This window comes from Diplotaxodon limnothrissa, linkage group LG11 (genome assembly GCF_057381915.1).
Source record: "Diplotaxodon limnothrissa isolate DT_005_m linkage group LG11, D_limnothrissa_male_GT1.1, whole genome shotgun sequence".
Taxonomy (NCBI): domain Eukaryota; kingdom Metazoa; phylum Chordata; class Actinopteri; order Cichliformes; family Cichlidae; genus Diplotaxodon; species Diplotaxodon limnothrissa.
The window spans coordinates 18,497,508-18,519,409 of NC_140606.1; the positions used below are offsets into that span (position 1 = coordinate 18,497,508).

Here is a 21,902-nt window from a genome sequence, read left to right on the forward strand (position 1 = left end):
CAGGCTTTGAGCTAAAAACTCAGCACAGTAGATCAAAGCAGCTCTGTGCAGTTTAATAACCGCTATGTCCTTGAGCACTGTGACGCACTGTTTCAGTTTAATTGGCCGGTGCAGCTTTCCAAGGACGGAATTTCGACACTTCTTCTGCTCCTTCATGAATAATTTTTGCTTCATATATTAACCTGACTCTGCAGATAGCCTAAGCAGCTTTTCACCAAAGGGATTTAATAATTAGTTTTCCTGTGAGTCTTTTTGACAAAAATACATTTCATTTTATTTCTCCAAAGGGTTTTTTCACGTTGGTAGAAAGGGAAGAGCAGGGCAAACAGCCCGTACAGCTAACATTGGAGTGTTCATCCCTAACTCCAGAATGTTTAGCCAAGCTGCTAACCTTAAGAAGGGAATACAGCACTGTGTCGTTTCTGTCTTCTCTATTAGAAATTTCAGATTTTAGACTATTTAAAACAAACTATGTGAATTATTGATACTAGGGCTGCCACAAACGATTATTTTGATAGTCGACTAGTCACCGATTATTTTTGCGATTAGTCGACTAATCAGATCATCATCCATTGGACGTACAGCTTATTGCACCAGCAGCATCTGGTCTTATATAACTATCATTAGCTTACAGCTTGAAGTGTTTGTGCTAACTAAAAATAAAGACAAGATGGTAGTTTATTAATTTTTAATGAAATTTGCAGATTGTTTCGGTGAAGTTTAATAAACTCCTTGCTTTCTAAAATATAACAGGACACCGGAGTATATTCTCCAGCGTCTCACACTTCTGATAATCAGCTGTCTGCTTGACCGTTTTAGCTGTGCAAAAACTATAACTTTAATCTCAGCCAAACCGATTTACTCAGGAACAAATAAAATACTAAAGAAAGCCAAACTAACATTTTTAAGTTATCTAAGTGACTTATATATATGTTTAACCTGACTAGCGAAAGACGGCGGTGGGTTTGAAAACGATTTGCCGGGAGTCCGGTGTTCTCATGGCTCTAGTTAGCCTTGCCCCCGCCTAGCTAACGAGCTAGTGGGTAACAGACGTCTCCGAAAACGTCGGAGCGCTTTTGAAAATATGCGGTGTCTTGATAAACTGAGCAGATATTTGAGGTTTACACAGCTACATTCTCGCCTGAAAATATGTTAAACGTTTATTTTGTGACCCAGAAAGAATAATAAGAGTAAAGTTAAAACTAAGTAGCTGCCGCCATTGTCGACAACTGCGCTGGGCTGCGCTATGAATTCTGGGACACAGCTTCTTCTTCTTCGGGGTTTAACGGCAGCTGGCATCCTTGTACATGCAGTGCTGCCATCTTCTGTTTCAGTCCGTTATTACACTCTTAAATCCTACTACTCATTCCTGCGTCCTTTGTGATCTTACAAAGCTTCAAACGATGCGTCGACTATTAAATTAGTCGTCGACGATTTTAATAGTCGACATAATCGTGACTAGTCGACTAATCGTGGCAGCCCTAATTGATACCACATGTAAGCTGTCCTGTTGTGAAAAAAATGTGTTTCAGGATGTGGGTCTGGCACTGAGGACATTATTGGCCACAGTAGATGAGACTCTACCTCAACTTCCAGCCAGTACACACAGAGAGGTAGACACCGTTTTTACTAACAAGCATTCACTTTATGTTATTAAACAGTTTAATGATTGTTAATAAATCACGTTAAAGCACATTATTGATCACACAGCTGCTCCAGCTTGTATTTTATTTTATACGGTTACGCTTTTCTTCACCAGATCGAGATGGCACAGAAGCTGCTGAACTCTGACTTGGCAGAACTGATTGCAAAGATGAAGTTAGCCCAACAATATGTGATGACCAGGTAGGTGCACAAACTAAAAGCATCACTTTGTTAGGTAAACCTTACCTACCTTAATTCTGGAAACATTGCTCAGAGGTTTTGGTCCTTAGTGACATGACAGCATTACACAGCTGCTGCAGGTTTGTCAGCTGTGCATCCATGATGTGAATCTGCTTTTCTACCACATTACAAAAGTGGACTAAGACTGTGATTGTGAACGTCATTTGAGTACAGTGAAGTCATCTCAAACTGGATCTGAGCTTTGTGACTTGGTGCATTATGCTGCCACTTAGGTGGGCTATGCCATTTAAAAAATGCTCAGTTGGTACTAGAGATGGACCGATCCGATATTACGTATCGGTATCTGTCCGATACTGACCTAAATTACTGGATCGGATATCGGAGAAAAATAAAAAATGTAATCCGATCCATTAAATATCACGAAAGCACCTCACAAAACTTGCAACACGCCGTAACTCACCTCAGAACGTTAGCACGTCGGAGCAGTATGCATCACGTGATAGAGCGGCTGTGGCATGCGGGACCTGTTGGTGGTATGGTTGAGCATTTGGAGCTTCGCTAGCAACCCGGCATTTCATCTCCGACAAAGTTATCCCCGAGAGAAGTAAAGCAAGTGTGTAAGTCCATCTCTGAATGTTTGTAAAGCATTCCTGCGTTAAGCTTAACTAGCGACTGCCTCTCGCTCTCCGGCTGCTACTTCAATCATGAAACTGCTGATCGGCTTTTCTGTCGCAAGTCCGTGTCTCTTGTTTGTTTTTGGCCCACTTTGCACCAGAAAGAGGAAACCAGCGGCTGAACAACAGCAGCACGTTTAAGCTTGATCAGCTGTTGTTAGAATTTATTTAATATTACTTTCTACACCAGGATCTTTTTCTACGTAGCTGACGCTGGTAACTGTGCAGGGGCGGATCTAGCAAAGTTTAGCCAGGGGGGCCGATAGGGCATTAACAGGGAAAAGGGGGCACAAAGACATACTTTTCTTTCTTATTCTCATTTAAAATGTCTCGCTTTTAATTATTTAATATTTATCTGAATCTTACACCCAAAGTTTTAATCTGATGTAAAATGTATAGAAGTCCATTACTGCATATGGTAACTGTTAAGTCTAATATATATACCCTAGTAAGCTATAGTACTTTTTCCTTTGGGAAGGTACCATCTGTGCAGTCTGCAATTTTGTTGAAGAAAGATGTTGAATCTATTTAATATTTCTTGAAAAATAATTGATTTCTGTGCATTTTTTTCCACACTGCATCAAATTAAGGTTGATTACGTCGATTAAGCATCATGAGGTGGAGCGTGAGGGGTGGTTCCCTATTTTTTATTTATTTATTTTTGTTGTTGCTGGGAGTTGGAACCCTATTAGTTAGGTTGCTTAATATTTATGCTAAGTACTCTTTAAAATACCAGAATAGGGAGGATGGTGCAGGTTCAAGTTTATTAGATTGATCAGTATTGCTGAACTATGAAATATTTTTTTTGCATACAGGTATAACAGAATAGCTTTAGTGTAGTTGTTGTTTTAAACTTGAGTATGAACTTATACAAAATGCAGCAAGATATTTAAAAAACAGTTTTGTTGATTAAAAAACATTATATCGGATTCATATCGGTATCGGCAGATATCCAAATTTATGATATCGGTATCGGTATCGGACATAAAAAGTGGTATCGTGCCATCTCTAGTTGGTACTAATGAGCCTAAGTGCACTGAGTTTCTGTCATGTGATTGGATGATTAGATATTTGCACTAACAAGTAGGTTGAACAGATGTGCCTGATAAAGTGGCCAGTGAGAGTGTGTGTCATGCTCACGTTCTTGATGCTGTCACGTCTGCACATATGATCATTAATACTGCACTAACTATTAAAACTCTGATCTTGCATATATTCTGTATTGATGCTCCAAGCCTCCAGCAGGACTACAAGAAGCAGATGTTGACGGCGGCTCATGCTCTTGCTGTTGATGCCAAGAACTTGCTGGATGTTATCGACCAATCCCGGCTCAAGATGATGGCCCAGTCCCGCCCACACTAGCCCCATGTCGTCCGAGCTGACCAACAGGAGAGGGTGGCATCATCGTGACTTCTAAAGACTCCTGGGTTCCAGACGTCAGTCCTGATGTGTTGACGGAGGGGGCTGCTTTACAAATCAACGGCGAGAGCAGTGGCTCTGATAATCTGATAATGGTCCGCGATGAATCGTTAGAATTTTTTAATCCCGCTATAGCCGAGGTAATTAGTTCAACTGGGATTAAAATCTCCACCACTGTGACTTTCTGTATACGAGAACAGCGCAGAAACACTTCCTGAATCAGGGACTTGGCAGCTTCGCTCTCTTCAGAGTGGAATACAGTGACGAGAGGAGGAAGAAAGAAATCTACTCGTGATTTTTTTTTTTTTTTTTTAAGCTGTAAATCTGGATTTGGGATGAGCCAGATTCTGCAGGTTAGAGTTTTAAATGGATTCAAAACTTCCGACAGAAACGCTATCATGAAAGCTGGTGAGATCGGGCGGATTGCAACCCGATCTGCAACATATCTGCATGAAACTTCACTGTGGGATCTTAGACGTCGGCCGCCCCCGTTTGCTGACGTTCCGATTCCTGAATGGGAGCTCCTTTCTCCAATCAAATATCTCTACATCGCCATACACATCACATGTTTGTTATGTTTTGTTTTTTTGGTGCCTGGGGTGGTACAGTAACAACAGTCTCGGTTTGGTCTTCTCCGACTCGTCATGCCTCCTACCATCTCTCTTTCTCTGTTTCCTCCATCTCACCATGTTTTATTTATAGACTCAAATTGCAGAGGAGGAAACAGAGGCAGGAACGTAAAAAAGCAGAATACGCCTCGAGGACAGTCTAGTAACACTCTACTGCCTGAGGAAAGAAAACACTCTCTTCCCCTCTTCTCTCTATTTCACTCACTTTTCCTTTCCTTCACCCTTACTGCTCCCCTACTCCCACAGTCTTCCTCAGCTCCTCTCTGAGCCACTTTTAAAGACTCCAAATGTGAAGAGTCCAGCTCTGTGCGGGTAATCACCGCAGACAGAAACCTCCCCTACTCGCACTCAGTTCAGTCTGCTCTTTTTATCGATCAGCTCCATGTTTTTTGTGTTGTTTTGAGGAATCTTCGTCCTCTATACTGAAAAATGTTGAACTTTCAACCCCAGCAATTGACTGCTGTGTAAAAAAAAAAAAAAAGAATTGGAAAAAATGTGTTCAGCGTGAGTGGCAGGATGCTTCCGATTGGTTCACGAGGAAGAAGACAGTGACACGTCTCAGAGTGGTCGCTAATTTTGTGAGGTTCGTGTCTCCTTTTCCTTTTTTTGTCTCCTCACATATAGTCCCAATATGAATCGTACGTTCATAATATAAGATTACATTAACTGTCCGATCACCCACTAGTGACACTTAAAGTATATTTCCCGGGGACCTGAACAAACCTCATATCACATTTATGACTCCAATTCTCTTGTCAGGTGTAACACTTTAAAAATTCCCCCCCTCCCCGACTTAATAATAGTCCCCATGGAACCAAACACATGAAATGTGGAGCCACATGACTGGAACTTGTTTCTCAGACACAAAACACTGAACTGAAAATCACATTTGTCTTTGTTAATACTGACCCCATGTGGAGTGTCACATACTGCTATATGAAATATACTGGTGACTGTACTGGTATAGCATGATATACTGGTATAAAGAAGAGCATATTTGCACAGCACCAAAATAACACATCCTAAGTTGTTTCCTTTTTTGTTTCTTGTTTGTTTGTTTTTTATTATTATTATTATTTTTTAAACCCGTTTTATCCAGATGTGATTTCCATGTTTAGCCAGCAACGAAACTATCAGATCGATCAATCTGGGTGTTATAGGGATAAAATAAATGTAAAACGGAGGAGAAAAAGACCCCAAACGAAACAATCTATTTTATTTCCTTGTTGTTGCGTAAATCTGCTCATGTTGGTATATTGTAAGCTATACTGGTGTGTATCACTGGTGAATTGTACAGAACTCGTACTAGTAAACACTGGTATTTATTTTGTCTTCTGGGCTAATTAAGCCATCTTGTCAAATAGGAGGAAACAAAAAAAACAATGGAATAAAAATAATTATGAAATGAAATAAGTCTGTCCACTTTGTAGTTGATTGGGATTTATTTAAAGTGCCTTTTAGGATTAATATTTATAATTTCAAGTTAATGTTGGCGTAGATGTTTTTAAAGAGCATTCAGAAAATCATAAAGAAGAGAATTAGACTTTCTCACAATAAGAAAGGACACATTGCACTGTATATAACAATAATAACCTGTTGTACAACAATGCTGTTGCTTGCACAAGCATGGATTTTAGTGTTAAGGATGGGCTGCTGAAGTTTCAGTGGAGATATGATGGTGGAAATGGCTGAAATCTTACAGCACCTGAAAGATCCCTGCTCTGGAAGGTGCATGTACCAACCAGTGAACATCTACATGATTCAGAGAAGCCCTGGGAGAAAAAGCTTTGGTCAGATGAAACCAAAATGAGCTCTCAGGCATCCGCCTGACCAAAATCCCTCCTGAGATGTGTCCAAACCTGGTGACCAACTACAAGAAACATCTTACCACTGTGCAGCCAACATGGGTTTCTCCATCAAGTACTAAGTCATGTTTTAGGATCAAATACTTTCACTCACTGACATGCAAATCAATATATTTATTTTCTTGTTCTGTCTCTCTCTCTCAATTAAAATGAAACTACAGTAAACTAAGGAAAATCATAAACATTTTAAGCAACTAATGTCTATATTCATTCATTTTTTTAACTGGGCCGTCATTTCTTGAGCATAATAGACATTTTTGACGATCAAATATCCAGGAAAACCAGAAATCCACAGATTTCTGTCAGATTAAGCTAATATAAGCTTACTGCCTTTACCTTTTGTGGAATTAAAAGCTAAAGTCAATTTTTGAACCCTTTAACGTGTAACAACTAGCCCTGTCTGTCAGTATTATAAATACTACGATATCCAATTGTGCATGTGGAGTACACAGTGATATTTTAAAAGCTTTTTGTTAAACAGCCTCGAATATAAACCGTATTTACAAGATGCATAAGATTGCAGGTAGTGTGGAGACGGCAGCGGTGCAGTTTGCACGGTTTGCGCATCCCACTGAGCTCAGCGTGACAGCAGAAATCCCACACCGACAGTCAGGAGCAGCAGTTTGTTGTTTCTGTTGATGGAGTCGGCTTTGCTGAAGTTACAGAAGTCATAGCTGCTGCAGCAGCTGACGGCGTTCCCGTTTCCGTTGGAGTCGACTGAGGCGGTGGAGGCAGCTCCTCTGCACGTGGCCTGGCTGGCACACTGCTTTGTTATGGCTGTCGCTGTATCTGAGCAGCACACAGACAAACAGCAGGGATTATAGTTTCTACACTGAGACTGACCAAGAGCTGAGTTTAATAAGTAAGTGCCCTTCATAAAAATCCTACTGCACAAAGGAACTTTAGAAGAATGTTTAGATTCATTTATACGTGCTACTAAACCTCTGTCAAGTTTCTTGATTGCACGTTGATGTTGTGAGATAAATTACCGAAAGTGTCGACGACAGTCATGCATGTGTTGAGAGGTGTTTTACACTCCTGGGTACTCTGGTTGCATTCTTCATTGGTTGCCGATGAGCTGCACACGTAGCACTTCAGTGGCAGCGCTGCAGATGTGAGGAACAACAAAAACTGAAACTTGATTGAAAGGCAGATTTCTTTTTCTACTGGTTTGAGGACTAGTAATGTTTCTGTCAATCAGGCGTTACTGTGAAGGGCAGTTGAGTACGGTTCTGGTGTTAATCCATAAACCTGCTGTGGGAATGAAATGGTGAAGGGCATTAGAGTTAAACGTCTGAAACTAGTGAATTATTAATCAAGATAAATCAGCGGAGACTAACACTGATATTTACCACATGTCCTTCAGCAACACAGCCGGCCAACCTGATTACAAACCTCTCTTATTTCTGGGTAAAGGTGACATTGTCGACGGAGAAAAAACAGACGTCTGGAAACGACAGCGTGAGATACTTGTTTTTCATAAGGAGAAGGCTTGAAACTCATCACTGCACGCTCGTAAGTTATTTGTCATTCTGGCAATTTCAGTATATATGTATATGTATTTTTCAGATTTACTGAACTGTCACCCTGACTTTGAAAAAAAAAATTTTTTCCCATGACCTTTGACCTACAGTTCGAGCAGTCAGATGTTTATTACGTACCTGGAGAAAAGAGCAGGAAGAAGATCCCAAGCACAAGCAGCATCTTCCTAACTGGTGTTGAACTGTTCCCGACCGGAATGTTTGCAGTCTGCAGTTAAAGCTGTCGTGCCAAAAAGTGTGTGTGTGTGGTGAAACTGTTCCACCCACATTAACACCATCATTACATGAAACAGGAAGCATTTAATAAAAGTTACTGTTTGTTGCTATGTGGGTTAGGGTTGGTGTTTTTGCTGGTTTCACAGATACTTGCTCTGTTTATCTTCTTTATCTTTCTCTTGTTAATCACAGATACCAACTTAACGTCAGGCAGTGAAACTTTGTCTCTGCTGGCTGAGGCATAATTTAAGTACAGTCTGAGGATTTGTTGGCTTTTTTTCCTTCACCAAGAGGAAACTCTCATTTCTCTCGAACAATCACCTCTATCAAACTATAGAAAAGGAGAAACGGTTGAAACAACCTAATGTAAATATAAGCTCCTAATAAGTTAATGAGTGAAGGTGTGGTTACATTGAAACCACAATTTTAGAAACAGTGCATCGTTCAGAATACATTACCCACAATTTTTTGGCTTTCTTCTAAATCCTGCTCTTTCAAAGTTTAATCTATAAACATATGAGTTCTTACCACTAAGGAAAAACAGTACACTAGTATTCCTGTGGATTTTATTTAATAAAGCTAAAAATATGCAGTACTGCTATGATTTCTTTACATTTAATAGGTATAACGATGAAACATAATATAGGACCTACAGAGCTCTTCTTTGGCTGTTGGCTGCCTTTTGTTCTATTCTCTGTCAAAATGATTCCACGCTGCTTCAATGATGTTGCAGTTCGGGTGTTTCACTGTGGGTTTTTCTATCAGGTATGTTTTTACTGCATTAACAGTGTGTTTGGAATCATCATCATGACGAACAATGAAGATGTTGCCAATCAGATGGTTTCCAGATGGTATTACATAGTGGATCAAAATCTGATGGTACCTTTCTGTGTTCATAATCGTGTGTTGAGTGGCTTGAAAATGGTCAGGAACAAGGACTGGACTGAAGGCGAGTAAAAAAGCAGTGAAGAGCTTCAGAAGGGCTGGAGAACTATAGTTTAAGACAACTCAACATGTACTCAGACACAGATATACAGTCCCGTGTTTTGTTTTTCATAATGTAAGGTGTGAAGATTCATGTGGTTCATTGTGCTGAGTGTTTTTTTTTCCTGTTCTCAAAATGCTCTCCCATTAGGAGCTCAGTGTGGGTGGAGTTCTTTTTTCCCCTCCTCTTCCCTCATATAGTGTGTATTTCATTGTTTTTCTTACCATCCTTCCTCACTCTGACCTGTCTTACCAACGTCATGTTTGTGCAATGTAAGTACGGTCGAAAGGGGTCCTATTTTACTGCATGTATGTGTAACATTGATAGTGGCGATTAAAGGGCTTAATCAGTCAATTTACATTTACAATTCCAGTTTATTTGAAACAAAACAAAACAATGAACAGGCAGAGTGCATTACTAAAACATAAAAAACAGCAATTTTGAAGTAAATGTTTGTGTTCGAGCAGTTCAGTCAGAAATCAGCACTGAGTTTAATGCAGCGGGCCTGCGAGCACAGTAAAAAGCTTCAGATGGACTGACAGTGCCGTGTGAGAAGGAATAGACGTCTTTTAATGAAGCAGATGTGCTGTATGCTTTTATCTTTTATATTTCTTTTTATGTGCTAATTTGGCAAAGATAGTCTTTTTCAAATCGGTTTGCAGTAAACTGACAGGAAAACTAACTCGGCATGTACAACTTGATAGTGAATAGGAAGACTTTATCTCATGCCATTTAAGATGAACAAAAGAAGCATCACTGGAGGTAACTTAGAGTGCCCTATGATGTATTGGACTTGACCTCTAACACAGACCAATCAGCATCCAGGGTGTGGCTAAAACACAGCATCATGCTTCAAATAAAAAATAGCCAAACATTGCAGATCGATTCTTCTCATCGTTGTTATAAAGATAGATTGTGTGTTGATAAGGAAAATAATGTTTAGTTTATGGAAAAATGTGCAAAAAGAAGTCCACATCTCACCGTGTAGCAGTTTAAATGATCCAGTTCTCTGTATTTTACCCCATTGTTTCCATATTGTGATTGAAGCTGCATTATGTAGTCTGATTAATATGTTTCCAGAATTGGTGCCTCCTAGCAGCCCAGCTGGCAGGGACTTTCTCCGATGGCATATGAGGCGGGGTTAACAGGCACTGCATTCTGCAGAAAGTTGGCTTTTAATGAGGAGAGATAAAAGGCTAAAATAACCTGTTTGAGATTAAAATTGAGCTGATGTGGGACAATGTGTCCCTGCAAGATGCATAAGGATTCTTCTGAACTGTGAATCATGTGAAGCTCAGTGACAGAAAGACTAATTGTTGAATCACCGAGTTGAAGGATTAATCCTTCGCAGCGTACCCAAACACTCCAGCTCCCTCGTGTTTGTATAAAGAGAAGGATCCGGCAAATAAATCCACGTTACAAGCGCTGATGTGATGCTGCAGAAATCATTTGTGAAAGGTCACCCAGCATAAAATGTACAGCAGAGATGTTGATAGATGAAGGAGCCGAGTCAAAGCAGCAGTCAAGGGGAAGCTTCATCAATGCCAAGCAAAAAGCAGCAGCAGCGCCGCGAATATGCAGCAGTGCAGAGTCTGAATCGGTCAGGAGCTGCTGTGGCACACATGTGGGCATGTGTCCTGCCTGTGTCTCTGTTTTACATCCCCAAGGCTCATTAGTTCACTTCTGTTTTGTTTTTTTTGAGCTGATCTTTTGAGTTCTGAAAAAATGAGCTTGTCCTCTCCTCACTGAGTCTTCACTTTCTTGGTGTGAGGGACGGGCTCTCGTTTTCTGGGTTTGGAGGCGAAACGGCTGGTGCAGACATGAGTGAGACAAAAGCAAGAGAGTACTGCTGTTATGTTGGAAATACAAATTGATTTGTGAGTATGGATTTACACAAACAGAAAAGAAGAAAGGCTCAAGAGTGTCTAAAATGTCAGAATATGGCTTGTACTTGAAAATAATACAACTTAAAGTCACTGGGATTATCTTGAATATAAGTATGCATATTGTTGTAGTATTTGAATGTCGTGTTGATTATCTGTATTTGTGACATACAATCAGCAAAGCAGCTGTACTGGAGTACCTACAATATACTCAATATATATATACTGGGTTGTGGTGGAATGGGAGATTCACATCAAGGATGTGCAGCTGACATATCTGCAGCAAATCTGTGGTGCTATCATATCAATATTGACTGAAATATCACATTAATGTTCCCAGCACTTAATGAATTTGTGCCATAAAGAATTTAGACAGTTCTGAAGGAAAAAGAGGGTAAAACAACTTAATAGCAAAGTGTAACTAATAAAGAGGCCAGTGAGTGTTTTTGCTCCATGTGTGTTTGGGACTGTGGTATTATTTTTGGGTCATCGTACCTTCGCTGGTAGAGGTAGAGAAAGAAGAGAAGCTCATCTCTGAAGCAGGAAAGTTGATGCGAGGAAGAGAAGGATCCAGAGGAGGAAAAAAAGGAGGCACAGGAGCACAGATCTGAAATCAGCGTGTTGACTCCCTGTTGGAGACGAGAGAGGATAGCTGACCGAACTCAATCGCTTTAACACCAAACGCAGCACAAAGGAAACCTGCTGATGCTGCTTGTGAATGAGCTCAAGAAATACTCACCCTGTACATCAACACTGTCCCCTGCAGGTGACTCACAGACTTCAGCTGTCCCACAGTAGAAAGTGAACAAACAAGGGAGGGGGAGGAGGTTTGGTTTGTTTTCATTTTTAACGTAGAAATTTTAGCCAAAGAAAATATTTCTGAAGTGTTGCTGTTTAGCTGCCACACAAACCTTGTGGTTAATGTAGAGCTGAGGGGCCATAGACAGGAAGCCAAAGGCGTACACTCCTGAGGCGAGGAGGCAGGTATTATAAATACAAAAGTAAATAATAGTAAAACTCAAAGTCAAATGTATCTATATAGCACATTTAAAACAACTCTTGACCAAGGTTCTGTAAATGTAAGATAATCAAAAGAGATAAAAACATAGGAAGAGATGATAAAATTTAAGAAGCGGAGAATAAAATGAGGAGATATGACAAATAAAAGTGGTGCAAACTCAGCTGATTTAAAGCTAAGGAATAAAAGTGGGTTTTCAGATGGGTTTTGAAAGTGTCTAATGTTGGAGAGGTCCTGATGTGAAGCGGCAGTTTGTTCCGCAGTTTAGGAGCAGTCACAGCAAAGGCCCGGTCTCCTCTGTGCTTTAATGGACAGCTAGGATCATTTGATCAGCAGACCTCAGTGATCTTGCAGGAGTGTGCCAATTCAAAAGATGAGAAAGGTATGAGGGTGCTAACCGCCTTAAAAACAAATAATAAAATAAATTCCAAAACTAACTGGCAGCCAGTGTGAGGATGCTAGTATGAGAGATATGTAGTCCTGCAACTGCAGGTCTTAATGCTCAATTCCGATTTTTTTTATCAAATCCGATTTTTTTGTCTGCTTGTTCACACTACAAATAAAATGCGACAGCAAACGCGCTCTAGTGTGAACGCTCAAAGCGGCCCGCATGCACAAAAGAAGACGTCACACACAAAAGCGCTCTGTTTAGACCCAGAGCAAACAATATTGTTTGACTGATGGCCCTTAATATAAAGGCTTGTTTCGGACTTTACGTTTCCCAATTTTGCTTTAAGTTATAAAGTTATTTTGTTATTTATATATGGCCTAATTATTATCCTTATTGCTGTTTTAGAGGAGCGGTGCTTCAAAGGATAGTTGCAGATTTATGTCAGAATCTGCAGATTATACAGTACAAATAAAATGTTCATGTTTCTCCAACTTTGTCTTCCCAACAGTTTCACTGACATCTACACTGGAAGGCCAGGAAGTGTTCGTGTATGGAACGCCAGGACTGCCATAATGAATTAATTAAATACACCATTAAATAATTAATTAAATGTGGCAATAATTAATTAAAATTGGAATTAATTAATTAAATAAATAGTTATGACACATGTAATTAATTAATTATTGACACATTTAATTAATTATTTATGTATTTCACATTTTAATTAATTATTGACACATGTAATTAATTAATTATTGACACATTTAATTAATTATTTATGTATTTCACATTTTAATTAATTATTGACACATTTAATTAATTATTGACACATTTAATTAATTATTTAATGATATATTTATTTATTTCATTTTGGCAGTCCTGACGCCTGGCTCTCGTCATGAAATAATTTTATCTGTCAGCCTCACCCATCAAACTCAGGGGACGGGGTTAACGCTGCCCATGCAGCTTCTCTAACATTTGATTGGTTGCCGTGCAAAGTAAGTCAAAACAGGTCGATCCTAGAAAATCGATTGCTTGTGTAGACTTGGGGCAGCCAGTTATCCCAGAATGCAGATCAAATCACAAGCAGCAATGGTGGTGGTGTAGTTTTAAAATACCCCGTTTTTCTGTCACCAGCTACACTTTTAACAGTGTTTTAGCCGCGAATGTCGCGACGTATGTCTGGTCAGGTTGTCAACATAGAACATGTTTGCAAAAGTGCTCAGATGTTTTCAGAGATTTCACTAGCTCTGCTAACAGTTAGCATGCAGAGTGCACCGAGGGGGTTACGTTAACCGGTTTGTTTACATATTCCACTCTCCGTGTTCCACATGTTGCATTCGCAGATTCTCATTTTCACCGAACGATCGTCTCTTTCCGCCTGGTCTTGTGTCTCTGTGCTTCTGTAACATAAAGAACGAGCTGACATTTTTCTCACGAAACCAGCGATCAGCTCAACAGACCCTCAGTTTACCTGCATGCATCCTCCTCCTCATCTGTCAGCTGTTTAACACCTGCTGCTAATTCAAGAAACACGCCTAGTTACCTGGTGATAGTCACAGTTTAACTGGGCAGCCGGTGCTCGATATAAAGCAATGTCAGCGCATTTTTCTGCACAAGATAAGTAAATATAGTGTTTTCCCCGAGCGCAGAGCTGCTGGAGCTCGTTTCCTTACAGAGCACTTTATAGGCGAGCCAGCTTTATCAGCGGCTGATGTCCAATCACCAGCACACAGCTTTGAAACCTCAGCTGAGTTTTAGCTCTCAGTGGTTAAACGCTGGACTTCATTCACTCAGGTTCTGTCCGTCGGGTCACGTTTACTTCGCTGTTTTATTTACAACTGAGCAAATCGGTTTGGCTGAGGTTAAAGTTACGTTTCATAACTGCATAGTTTCACAGACGTTTAATGGTTCACTGGCACATGTGTTAGACTGAACTATCATCTAAATATCATCTGTTTTTTAATAGTTATTCAACTGTATTCTAAGCACCAGCTGTCTGTTAGAATGTGATTTTTTTTTCTCTCTCTGTTGGCAGAGGTATAAAAATGCGCAGGAAAATCTGACATGCATGGTGAACTTCACCGACGATATTTAGGGAGGAATAAACACACATCAAACATAAATGAACCATTTGTCTGTCTCCATAATTGAGAGAATTTTCTCTTCTTATGTCAACACTCTCTCTCTTTTTTTTTTCTTTTTTTTTTCTTTTTCGGTCATGTTATGTTTACCTGTCAAAGGCTTGTTACAAACTATGAAACACATTGTGCAGACTTCTGGATGTTAGAAGAAAACTAATACTGCTCATGAATGAGACTAAAGGCAGGAAGGTGTCCTTTAAAACTAAACATGTTAATAGGACCTCCCTGTTTATATCATAGTTTATGATATAGCACGTGTATTTCAGTAATAGCCTGCTGAGGCCACTATACGTGCTGGCCTCATATCAAATGTGAAGGCAGACTGAGTCTATGTTTGACGTTTGTTTATATCTAATCTTCCTTTTCAAACATTTAAACAGCAGCGAGTCTGCAGCTGAGGGAATACAAATTCAAATTGTCGGAACAGGTTTGCTCGTTTCTTGGATTCATTTGGTGATTTATTAAATGTATAACTGTTATTCTAATCTGCTGCTGAGTCTCTTACACTTTTCTTTATGCTGTATATTTTCACGTCTCTGGAATAGTTGGCAGTTAGATAGTCAGCTGGGAAACTTTGTGTTAACTCATGGAGCTGAGGATATCGTGGATATGCTGACCTCGCTGCGTGGTGTACAGAGCGAGGTCAGCATGATTAATATTCACAATAAAAATATTAGCCGAACATCATGAAGTCTGTATGTGTTTCATAGTGTCGAACAACCTTTGTACAGTTAAAGCCAGCAGTTACTACATGACGGAAACACCAACGTTATCTCTTTTATGTGTTTATACACAGGTCACGCTGATTACTGAACAAAAACCCAAAGATCAGATGTTAAACAGATTTATTTGCTCTCTCTCCTCCTTAAACATGTTTTTAATGTTAGTTATAATTCAGAATTGGCGACTGAAACACGTAGGACACATAAGAACATCAGGAAATAAAACATCGATAAATATAACCTCAGTAAAAGAAGTCAGCGGGGGTTACTACAGCTGTGTACCGGGGCCTGCGCTTTGTCGGTGGGATTGCTTGCGAGGCGAGCGGGTCTATCCCACGCTTTGCCGTGAGACTGGGCAGACATCTCCGAAATCATCGAAGCACTTTTGCAAAGAGGCTGTATCTTGACAAACCGACCAGACACATGAAGATTAAACCACTACATTCTCGGCTAAAAAAATATTAAAACGGTATTTGGTAACACACAAACAGGGTTTTTCAAAGCTCAGTTCTGTTAGCTTCCACATGCCGGTTGTTGTGTGCTAGAAACAATGGCCACCAGGCCAAAGCAATGGTTTTGACTCGATCAGCGTTAACCCCGCCCCCTGAGTTTGATGGGTGAGGCTGACAGATAAAATTATTTCATGATGAGAGCCAGGCGCCAAGACTGCCAAAATGAAATAAATAAATATATCATTAAATAATTAATTAAATGTGTCAATAATTAATTAAATGTGTCAATAATTAATTAAAATGTGAAATACATAAATAATTAATTAAATGTGTCAATAATTAATTAATTAAATGTGTCAATAATTAATTAAAATGTGAAATACATAAATAATTAATTAAATGTGTCAATAATTAATTAATTACATGTGTCATAACTATTTATTTAATTAATTAATTCCAATTTTAATTAATTATTGCCACATTTAATTAATTATTTAATGGTGTATTTAATTAATTCATTATGGCAGTCCTGGCGTTCCATATTCGTGATGTCTTCTCCGGCGCTGATAATTGGCGTCTGTCTTGTGTCAGTGACGTAAAAGACGGATTTAATGCAACATGACCGTTCAAACAGCAGTCGCTTTCTAAAACATCGGATATGTATCGGATTCAGTACCACATACGAAAGTGACCCAGGTTGGATTTGAAAATATCGGATTTGTGCCGTTCACACTGTCATAGCATGAGCGGATATGGGTCGCATAGGGTCAAAAAAGTCGGATTTGATGCACTTTCGCCTGCAGTGTGAACGTAGCCTTAGTGACTGTGCTGCAGTGATTTGGACCAGCTGCAGTCGGTTAACTGATGACAGACTGACACCTGAATAAAGACATGGATAGCTCTCTCAAAGTCTCTAAAACAGAGGAGTGGCTTCACTTTTGCAAGTAGCCGGAGATGAAAGAAACTGGTCCTGATTACAGCATTGATCTGTTTACCAAACGTTAGATTGCGTTCCTCGCAAAGATTTTTTTTTAAATAAACTTCTAAAGGGCCCAAGTCGTAGTGGTCACAGGGACCAAACAAAATGACTTCTGTTTTCTGTTCATTTAAGTTAAGAAAGTTTAAAACCACCCATGCCTTAACATCCTCCAAACAATCTAGTAAACCCTTCAGAGGACTCACAGATTTACTTTTCAGTGGTAGGCAAATCTGTGAGTCGTCAGCATAACAATGAAATAAGATGCCTTGTTTTTTTTTTGTTTTTGTTTTTTAAATGAGCCCATAGGGAGTAGTAAGGTTAGTTTTAAAGAAAGATTATTAAGAATTAAGTACTGTACTTATTATAGATAATCTTTGAGAATGGATGCAAGAAAACTCACCAGTCACCAGAGTGCTGATCAGCCAGGAATAGTAACTGTCAATGAAATAATCAGAGGCTTTTCAGGGTATACATAATAACCAATCCATACCAACTTTATTCATTAAGCTCTTTTTAAAAAAGCTACATCAGACACAAAGTCCTATACACAAAAATAGATAAATACACTCTAAACTATGAAAGGTAAAAACAGCTATAACACAATAAAAAATGAACAAGATCAATGTCTAATGTTGGGTCAAAGGCCAAAGAGAAAGAATGCGTTTAAGATGAGTTTTAAAAATAGACAACGTGGATGTCAGGCAGCTATGGATAAGACTAAAATGTAAGAAACATTCAGATCTGACGAGAATCTTTAAAAGGTGACTTTTTAAAGGAGGTTGGCACAAATGTGAAGTCTGGCACCGCTTTAATAATGACAAATTAAGTAGCGACGAGATGAATTTGATGATTGGCTCACCTCTTTTGGCGTAAGTAGGCCAGAGAGAAAACGGCTCCACTGATGCACAGGGGATACACCAAGTAGGACAAGTATCTGGACGCCTCGAGGGAAAAGCCAAAGATGAAAATGTAAAAATGAAAGAAAGCCCGAGGGAGAATATTAAAGGAGCCATAAAACAAACAGACTGATACCTGTGTGTCGTACTCCACTGTCTTTCTCTCCTCTTCATCCAGTTTATTAACCTATAGAGTAAGACGGATCACTTAGAGATCACAACTTGTATGATGCATTCTTCCACACTGCTGTGAACACAGATGTGCAAGTGCTCCATACTCACATGAAGCTTGTTGCCTTTACACTGTATCTGGATCTTAAATACTGTAAACACCTTCCACACCTGGTGGGATAAGCGATTACTGGTTTATAACTCTCTGTTTTGATCTTTATTTGACTCTAATTTGTCTGAGCAACACCAGATATACTAATAACTACCTCCACACACGCTCCCAGTCCGACAGGAAGGAGCACCAGCAGGCTGGTCTCCTCCAGAAGATAGAGAAAAATCAGCAAAGTACCGAGACTACGCCACAGAACTGAAAACGAAAAAAGGAATTTAACATTTTCTGAGCTGACCGATGCCACGCATATTTTTTTTTCCTAACATGATTATGGTCACCTGTCTTCCTCGATATCCCCGCCATGCTCTTCTTTTTCCTCCATGAGCTGATGTCATTTTTAAGAGCCAGAAACTCACAGATCAGCTGTTGAAAAAAAGGAAATAAAGCATTTAGAAAAGAAATTACATTTCCTTCCACAAAGTCCGTGTTAATATGCTCTCTTACTTGCAAAGCTGTGATGAAAGCAGTCAGCACTAACAGGTAGAGGTTGGATCCCACCAGAGCTTCTTTAATTTCATCGATGTTTTCGTCTGTGAAGCCTGGAGACACAAAGAAGCAACGGATGAGCTCATTTTAATGAGCTGAGGTATTATTTGGGTTGTATTTGAGTACAAATAAAAGCTACCACATATAATTAATATGATATAATTAAGATTAATGAATCATTATAATGCCTTAAATCATATGTCTGTTATATAAATAGTTCACCGAATTGCTGCAGGGAATAAACCATGTCCTGTAGGTGGACCCAAAACCTGAATCCTCTCAGAGAGATTCCCTCATAGGACACAGTGAGAGGGAGCTGAACGGTGCCGCTGCTGATCTCCTGTCGGTGAATGGATAAACGGATATGTGTTCATTTTAAATCGGCCAAAAAAAAAATAGTAATAATCAAAATAAGCAAGTGTCTGTTAAAGTTTACTAGAAAAAGCTTCCTATACCATGAGGTCTCTGACTCTGAAGTTGAGCTCATTAACCATCAGCAGAGGGAGGTACATCATCTGTCTGCCTTCCTGAGAGCTGCAGAGAAAAGCAGGAAGGTTCTTTAATTCAAAGTGATCCTTGTTTTCACCCCGGGAAATTTGTGAACACGTTTACAGTACACATCCATACACTTAAACACCTTACCCTGAGGCACCTTAATGGTAGCAGCTGAGAGGTCTAACAGGTTTACTTTGCCTTTAAATTCCAGCCTGCTGAGAGATTACAGAGTCTACCAGTGGCTGTTTGTAACTTGTGATCCAGATCTAGAGGATCATCTTTTACAGATAAGAGAACTTTTTCCCCCATTTTCATTATTTTTCTTTAATTAATATAAATTAATATCTACTAAAGACTAAAGAATTGTTTGGCTAGCGAGCAGTGACAAAGGGCTATTTATTTATGTACCCTTGTGATGATACTTTTACTGCACCAGACACTGTATCTAAAGCGGACTTTCTTCTAGATGTTTTTCAATATGTATTGCGCCCTTTGAATAATAACACAGCACCTGCAACAAAACACCAGTGTGTTTGATTTTCTGTCAGAAGTATCTGTTCCTCTCAGCCTTTCGGTGCCACTGCAGCAGCAAAACAGCAGAAGTCAGCAGTACGCTGACAGCTCACCTGGCTTTGACCTCCAAAGCTTCATCTGACTTACACTCTCATGTAGCGGCGCACGTCACTGGGAAGCCCAGCCTTTGTGAAGGTGAAGTCCTCTGACATGACAGTGAGTGACAGGTGGGGTCTCCAGTGGGATACAGGGTTCTCAGATCTCGGCTTCTGGGTGGAACCAAAAAAATAAATAAATAATGCACTGTGCAAGGCAGCTGGGCCCCATAAAAAGGCCCCATTATATCGAATATATGTAAAGGCAACATGCTGGGTGAAATATGAAGCAGTCCTGAGTGATGATGTACCTTCTCCTTGTCTTTCTGGACGTCGGTGCGTGAGGGGGTGATGTAGGTGGTGAGTTGGACTGCATAGTGGACCTCTCTGCTGTCCTCCAAAGGTGAAACGCCAGCCTTGTGCACATAAACAACTGCAAAGAGGGTGCCATTAGCCCGAGTCTCTCCTGGCAGAGAGACATGCACCTTTCTGTGGAGAGAGAGATAGGCATAAAAAATAAAAACTGCGTGTTTTAGGCCTTCATAAACAATCAAATATGCTAATCATTACTGAGTACTTGCAGCATACTGTGACTGTCACTGTGATCAGTGGTCGGTAAAGTCTTTTGATGACTATATATTTATATGACTAAAGATTTATGTTGCAATAACTGCGATGCTGCTACCATTATGTTAAAAAATAAACAAATAATTTTTCAGATTGTTGGTCTGCTCCTGTGCAGCTATCAACATGTCAAACCCACCTCTCAAATCTCGAGTGAGGGTCGAACGGGTCTATTTTTACAGCGAGCTCGAGGGGGCTGTTGTCTGGCACGAGACAGGTAAAAACACTCATCTGAATGAAGGAGAAGACGAGATGTTAAAACAAGGTTTCCATCTTAGTTTGAGATTCCTTTCAAAATGAAAGCGACGAGATAATCCTGACTGTGCTTCAAATGTGTGTCTGTTTTACAGATTTCACAAAGTAAACACCTGCAAACAAAACGATCTATCAATATTTTCATGAAGAGAATGCATGAAAATGCCATAGTTTTAAAGTAGATGTGCACAAAAACGACACAAACCTAAATGCCAAATGACAATTTATCATATTTTTCTCTAACTACCATGTAGACAGTACACTTTAGCAATAAGGGCTTCTTGCTGAGCAGCACATGGACAGATTTTTTTTCAAACCTATGGATCTGGATCTCAGAGATTTGCCATCAGGAATAAGACAAGCTCTAACCTGTAGTCTGGGTCTGGCTGCCAGATAGGAGGTGATGCAGTGCTCTCCTCTGCCTCCATCGCAGGATTTGGTGTTTAGGAAACCGTACAACAGCCAGGCGGTGTGGAGCATGTAAACCACAAACACCCCGAGCAGCAGCTTAGCGATGGAGCTCCTCTTACTGCCGCTGTCCGCAGGTTTGGAGTAACAAGACGGGAACATGGCAGCCAAGCGACTCAGAGTTTCACCCGCAAAATACTGAACATTTAAAGAAATTATTTTTTTTAAAATGGACGCGGTCTGGTTCGGGATTGTAACTGTAACAATACAATCCCCACGCTTCCTCTCTGATTCACCATCTTCCGGTTATCCGCATCCAGCAGAAGATGCTGATGCTGACAAAAACCTCCGCGGCTGCGCCCACACCGCTTTTACCACTGAGCCCACAAGGAGAAAAATAATTAATTAAAACATTATTATAGACATGCACGAAAAGCAGAATCACTGCAGAGCGAGAAAATATGTTTTCTTCTGCTTTTACAGGCAGAGTTTTATTCACTGCGTTAGAGGACCGAAGCGCCATTTATGCCGGGAGATTACATGGAAACAATTTCTCCAAAGGAAACAGAAATAATAATATTAGGGTGGAAATACGAAAGCTCTTTTTCACCTAGCTAATTAACATGTTAGTGGTAAGATCACTTTAAATGAAAACAGAGAAGTCCACAGTTAGGAAACAATTAAATGTATAGCTAAGTTCATGAAATCCTTTGTTACAGCTGGCAATACATGAAACAGAAGTATTAATGTGATACTTCAAATAAGACAACGGTCAAATAAAAAAACAACAACAAATAAACTTTAAATCGTTTTGTGGCAGCCTTTGACTAGTTTATTATAATTAGAATTTATTAAATTTAATAATTTATTAAAAATACAATATATTAGTATTTAACTAATTTCAGCATTTTGACGTACCATAGTTTGTTTCGCAAAACAAACTTACAGAGTAAGTCGACCTGTTATTTTATGTATTTTATTGAATTCTTCTCCAGAAACAAGCTTCCATACATTTAGTTCCTTT

The 21,902-nt window shown here is 39.6% G+C and overlaps 3 protein-coding genes across 3 annotated transcripts in view; 1 reads left to right on the top strand and 2 right to left on the bottom strand.

The window, feature by feature from the left end:
* LOC146622575 (focal adhesion kinase 1-like) overlaps positions 1-5,942 on the top strand; it is a 65,391-nt gene extending 59,449 nt beyond the window's left edge. Inside the window, exons 31-33 of the mRNA XM_085366282.1 lie at positions 1,533-1,613; positions 1,760-1,845; positions 3,755-5,942. Of these exons, the coding sequence (XP_085222408.1) occupies positions 1,533-1,613; positions 1,760-1,845; positions 3,755-3,881 (294 nt within the window). The 3' untranslated portion in view covers positions 3,882-5,942. The remainder of the gene's footprint in view (positions 1-1,532; positions 1,614-1,759; positions 1,846-3,754) is intronic.
* Positions 5,943-6,877: 935 nt separating this feature from the next.
* Positions 6,878-8,163, bottom strand: LOC146622576 (uncharacterized). The gene is made up of 3 exons (XM_085365253.1): positions 8,094-8,163; positions 7,422-7,538; positions 6,878-7,221 (listed from the first exon to the last, which is right to left on the bottom strand). The coding sequence occupies exons 1-3, from the start codon at positions 8,134-8,136 to the stop codon at positions 7,010-7,012; spliced, it is 372 nt and encodes a 123-aa protein (XP_085221379.1). The 5' UTR covers positions 8,137-8,163; the 3' UTR covers positions 6,878-7,009.
* A 2,753-nt stretch (positions 8,164-10,916) lies between these two features.
* On the bottom strand, positions 10,917-21,040 carry LOC146622577 (lipid scramblase CLPTM1L-like). The gene is made up of 17 exons (XM_085365254.1): positions 20,840-21,040; positions 20,355-20,446; positions 19,903-20,080; positions 19,644-19,765; positions 18,944-19,022; positions 18,711-18,828; positions 18,447-18,541; positions 18,281-18,365; positions 18,097-18,197; positions 17,942-18,001; positions 17,796-17,846; positions 17,623-17,705; positions 17,164-17,198; positions 11,969-12,024; positions 11,797-11,841; positions 11,553-11,686; positions 10,917-10,983 (listed from the first exon to the last, which is right to left on the bottom strand). Exons 1-17 carry the CDS (start codon positions 21,038-21,040, stop codon positions 10,917-10,919), a joined length of 1,602 nt encoding a protein of 533 aa, XP_085221380.1.
* Positions 21,041-21,902: the final 862 nt, after the last annotated feature.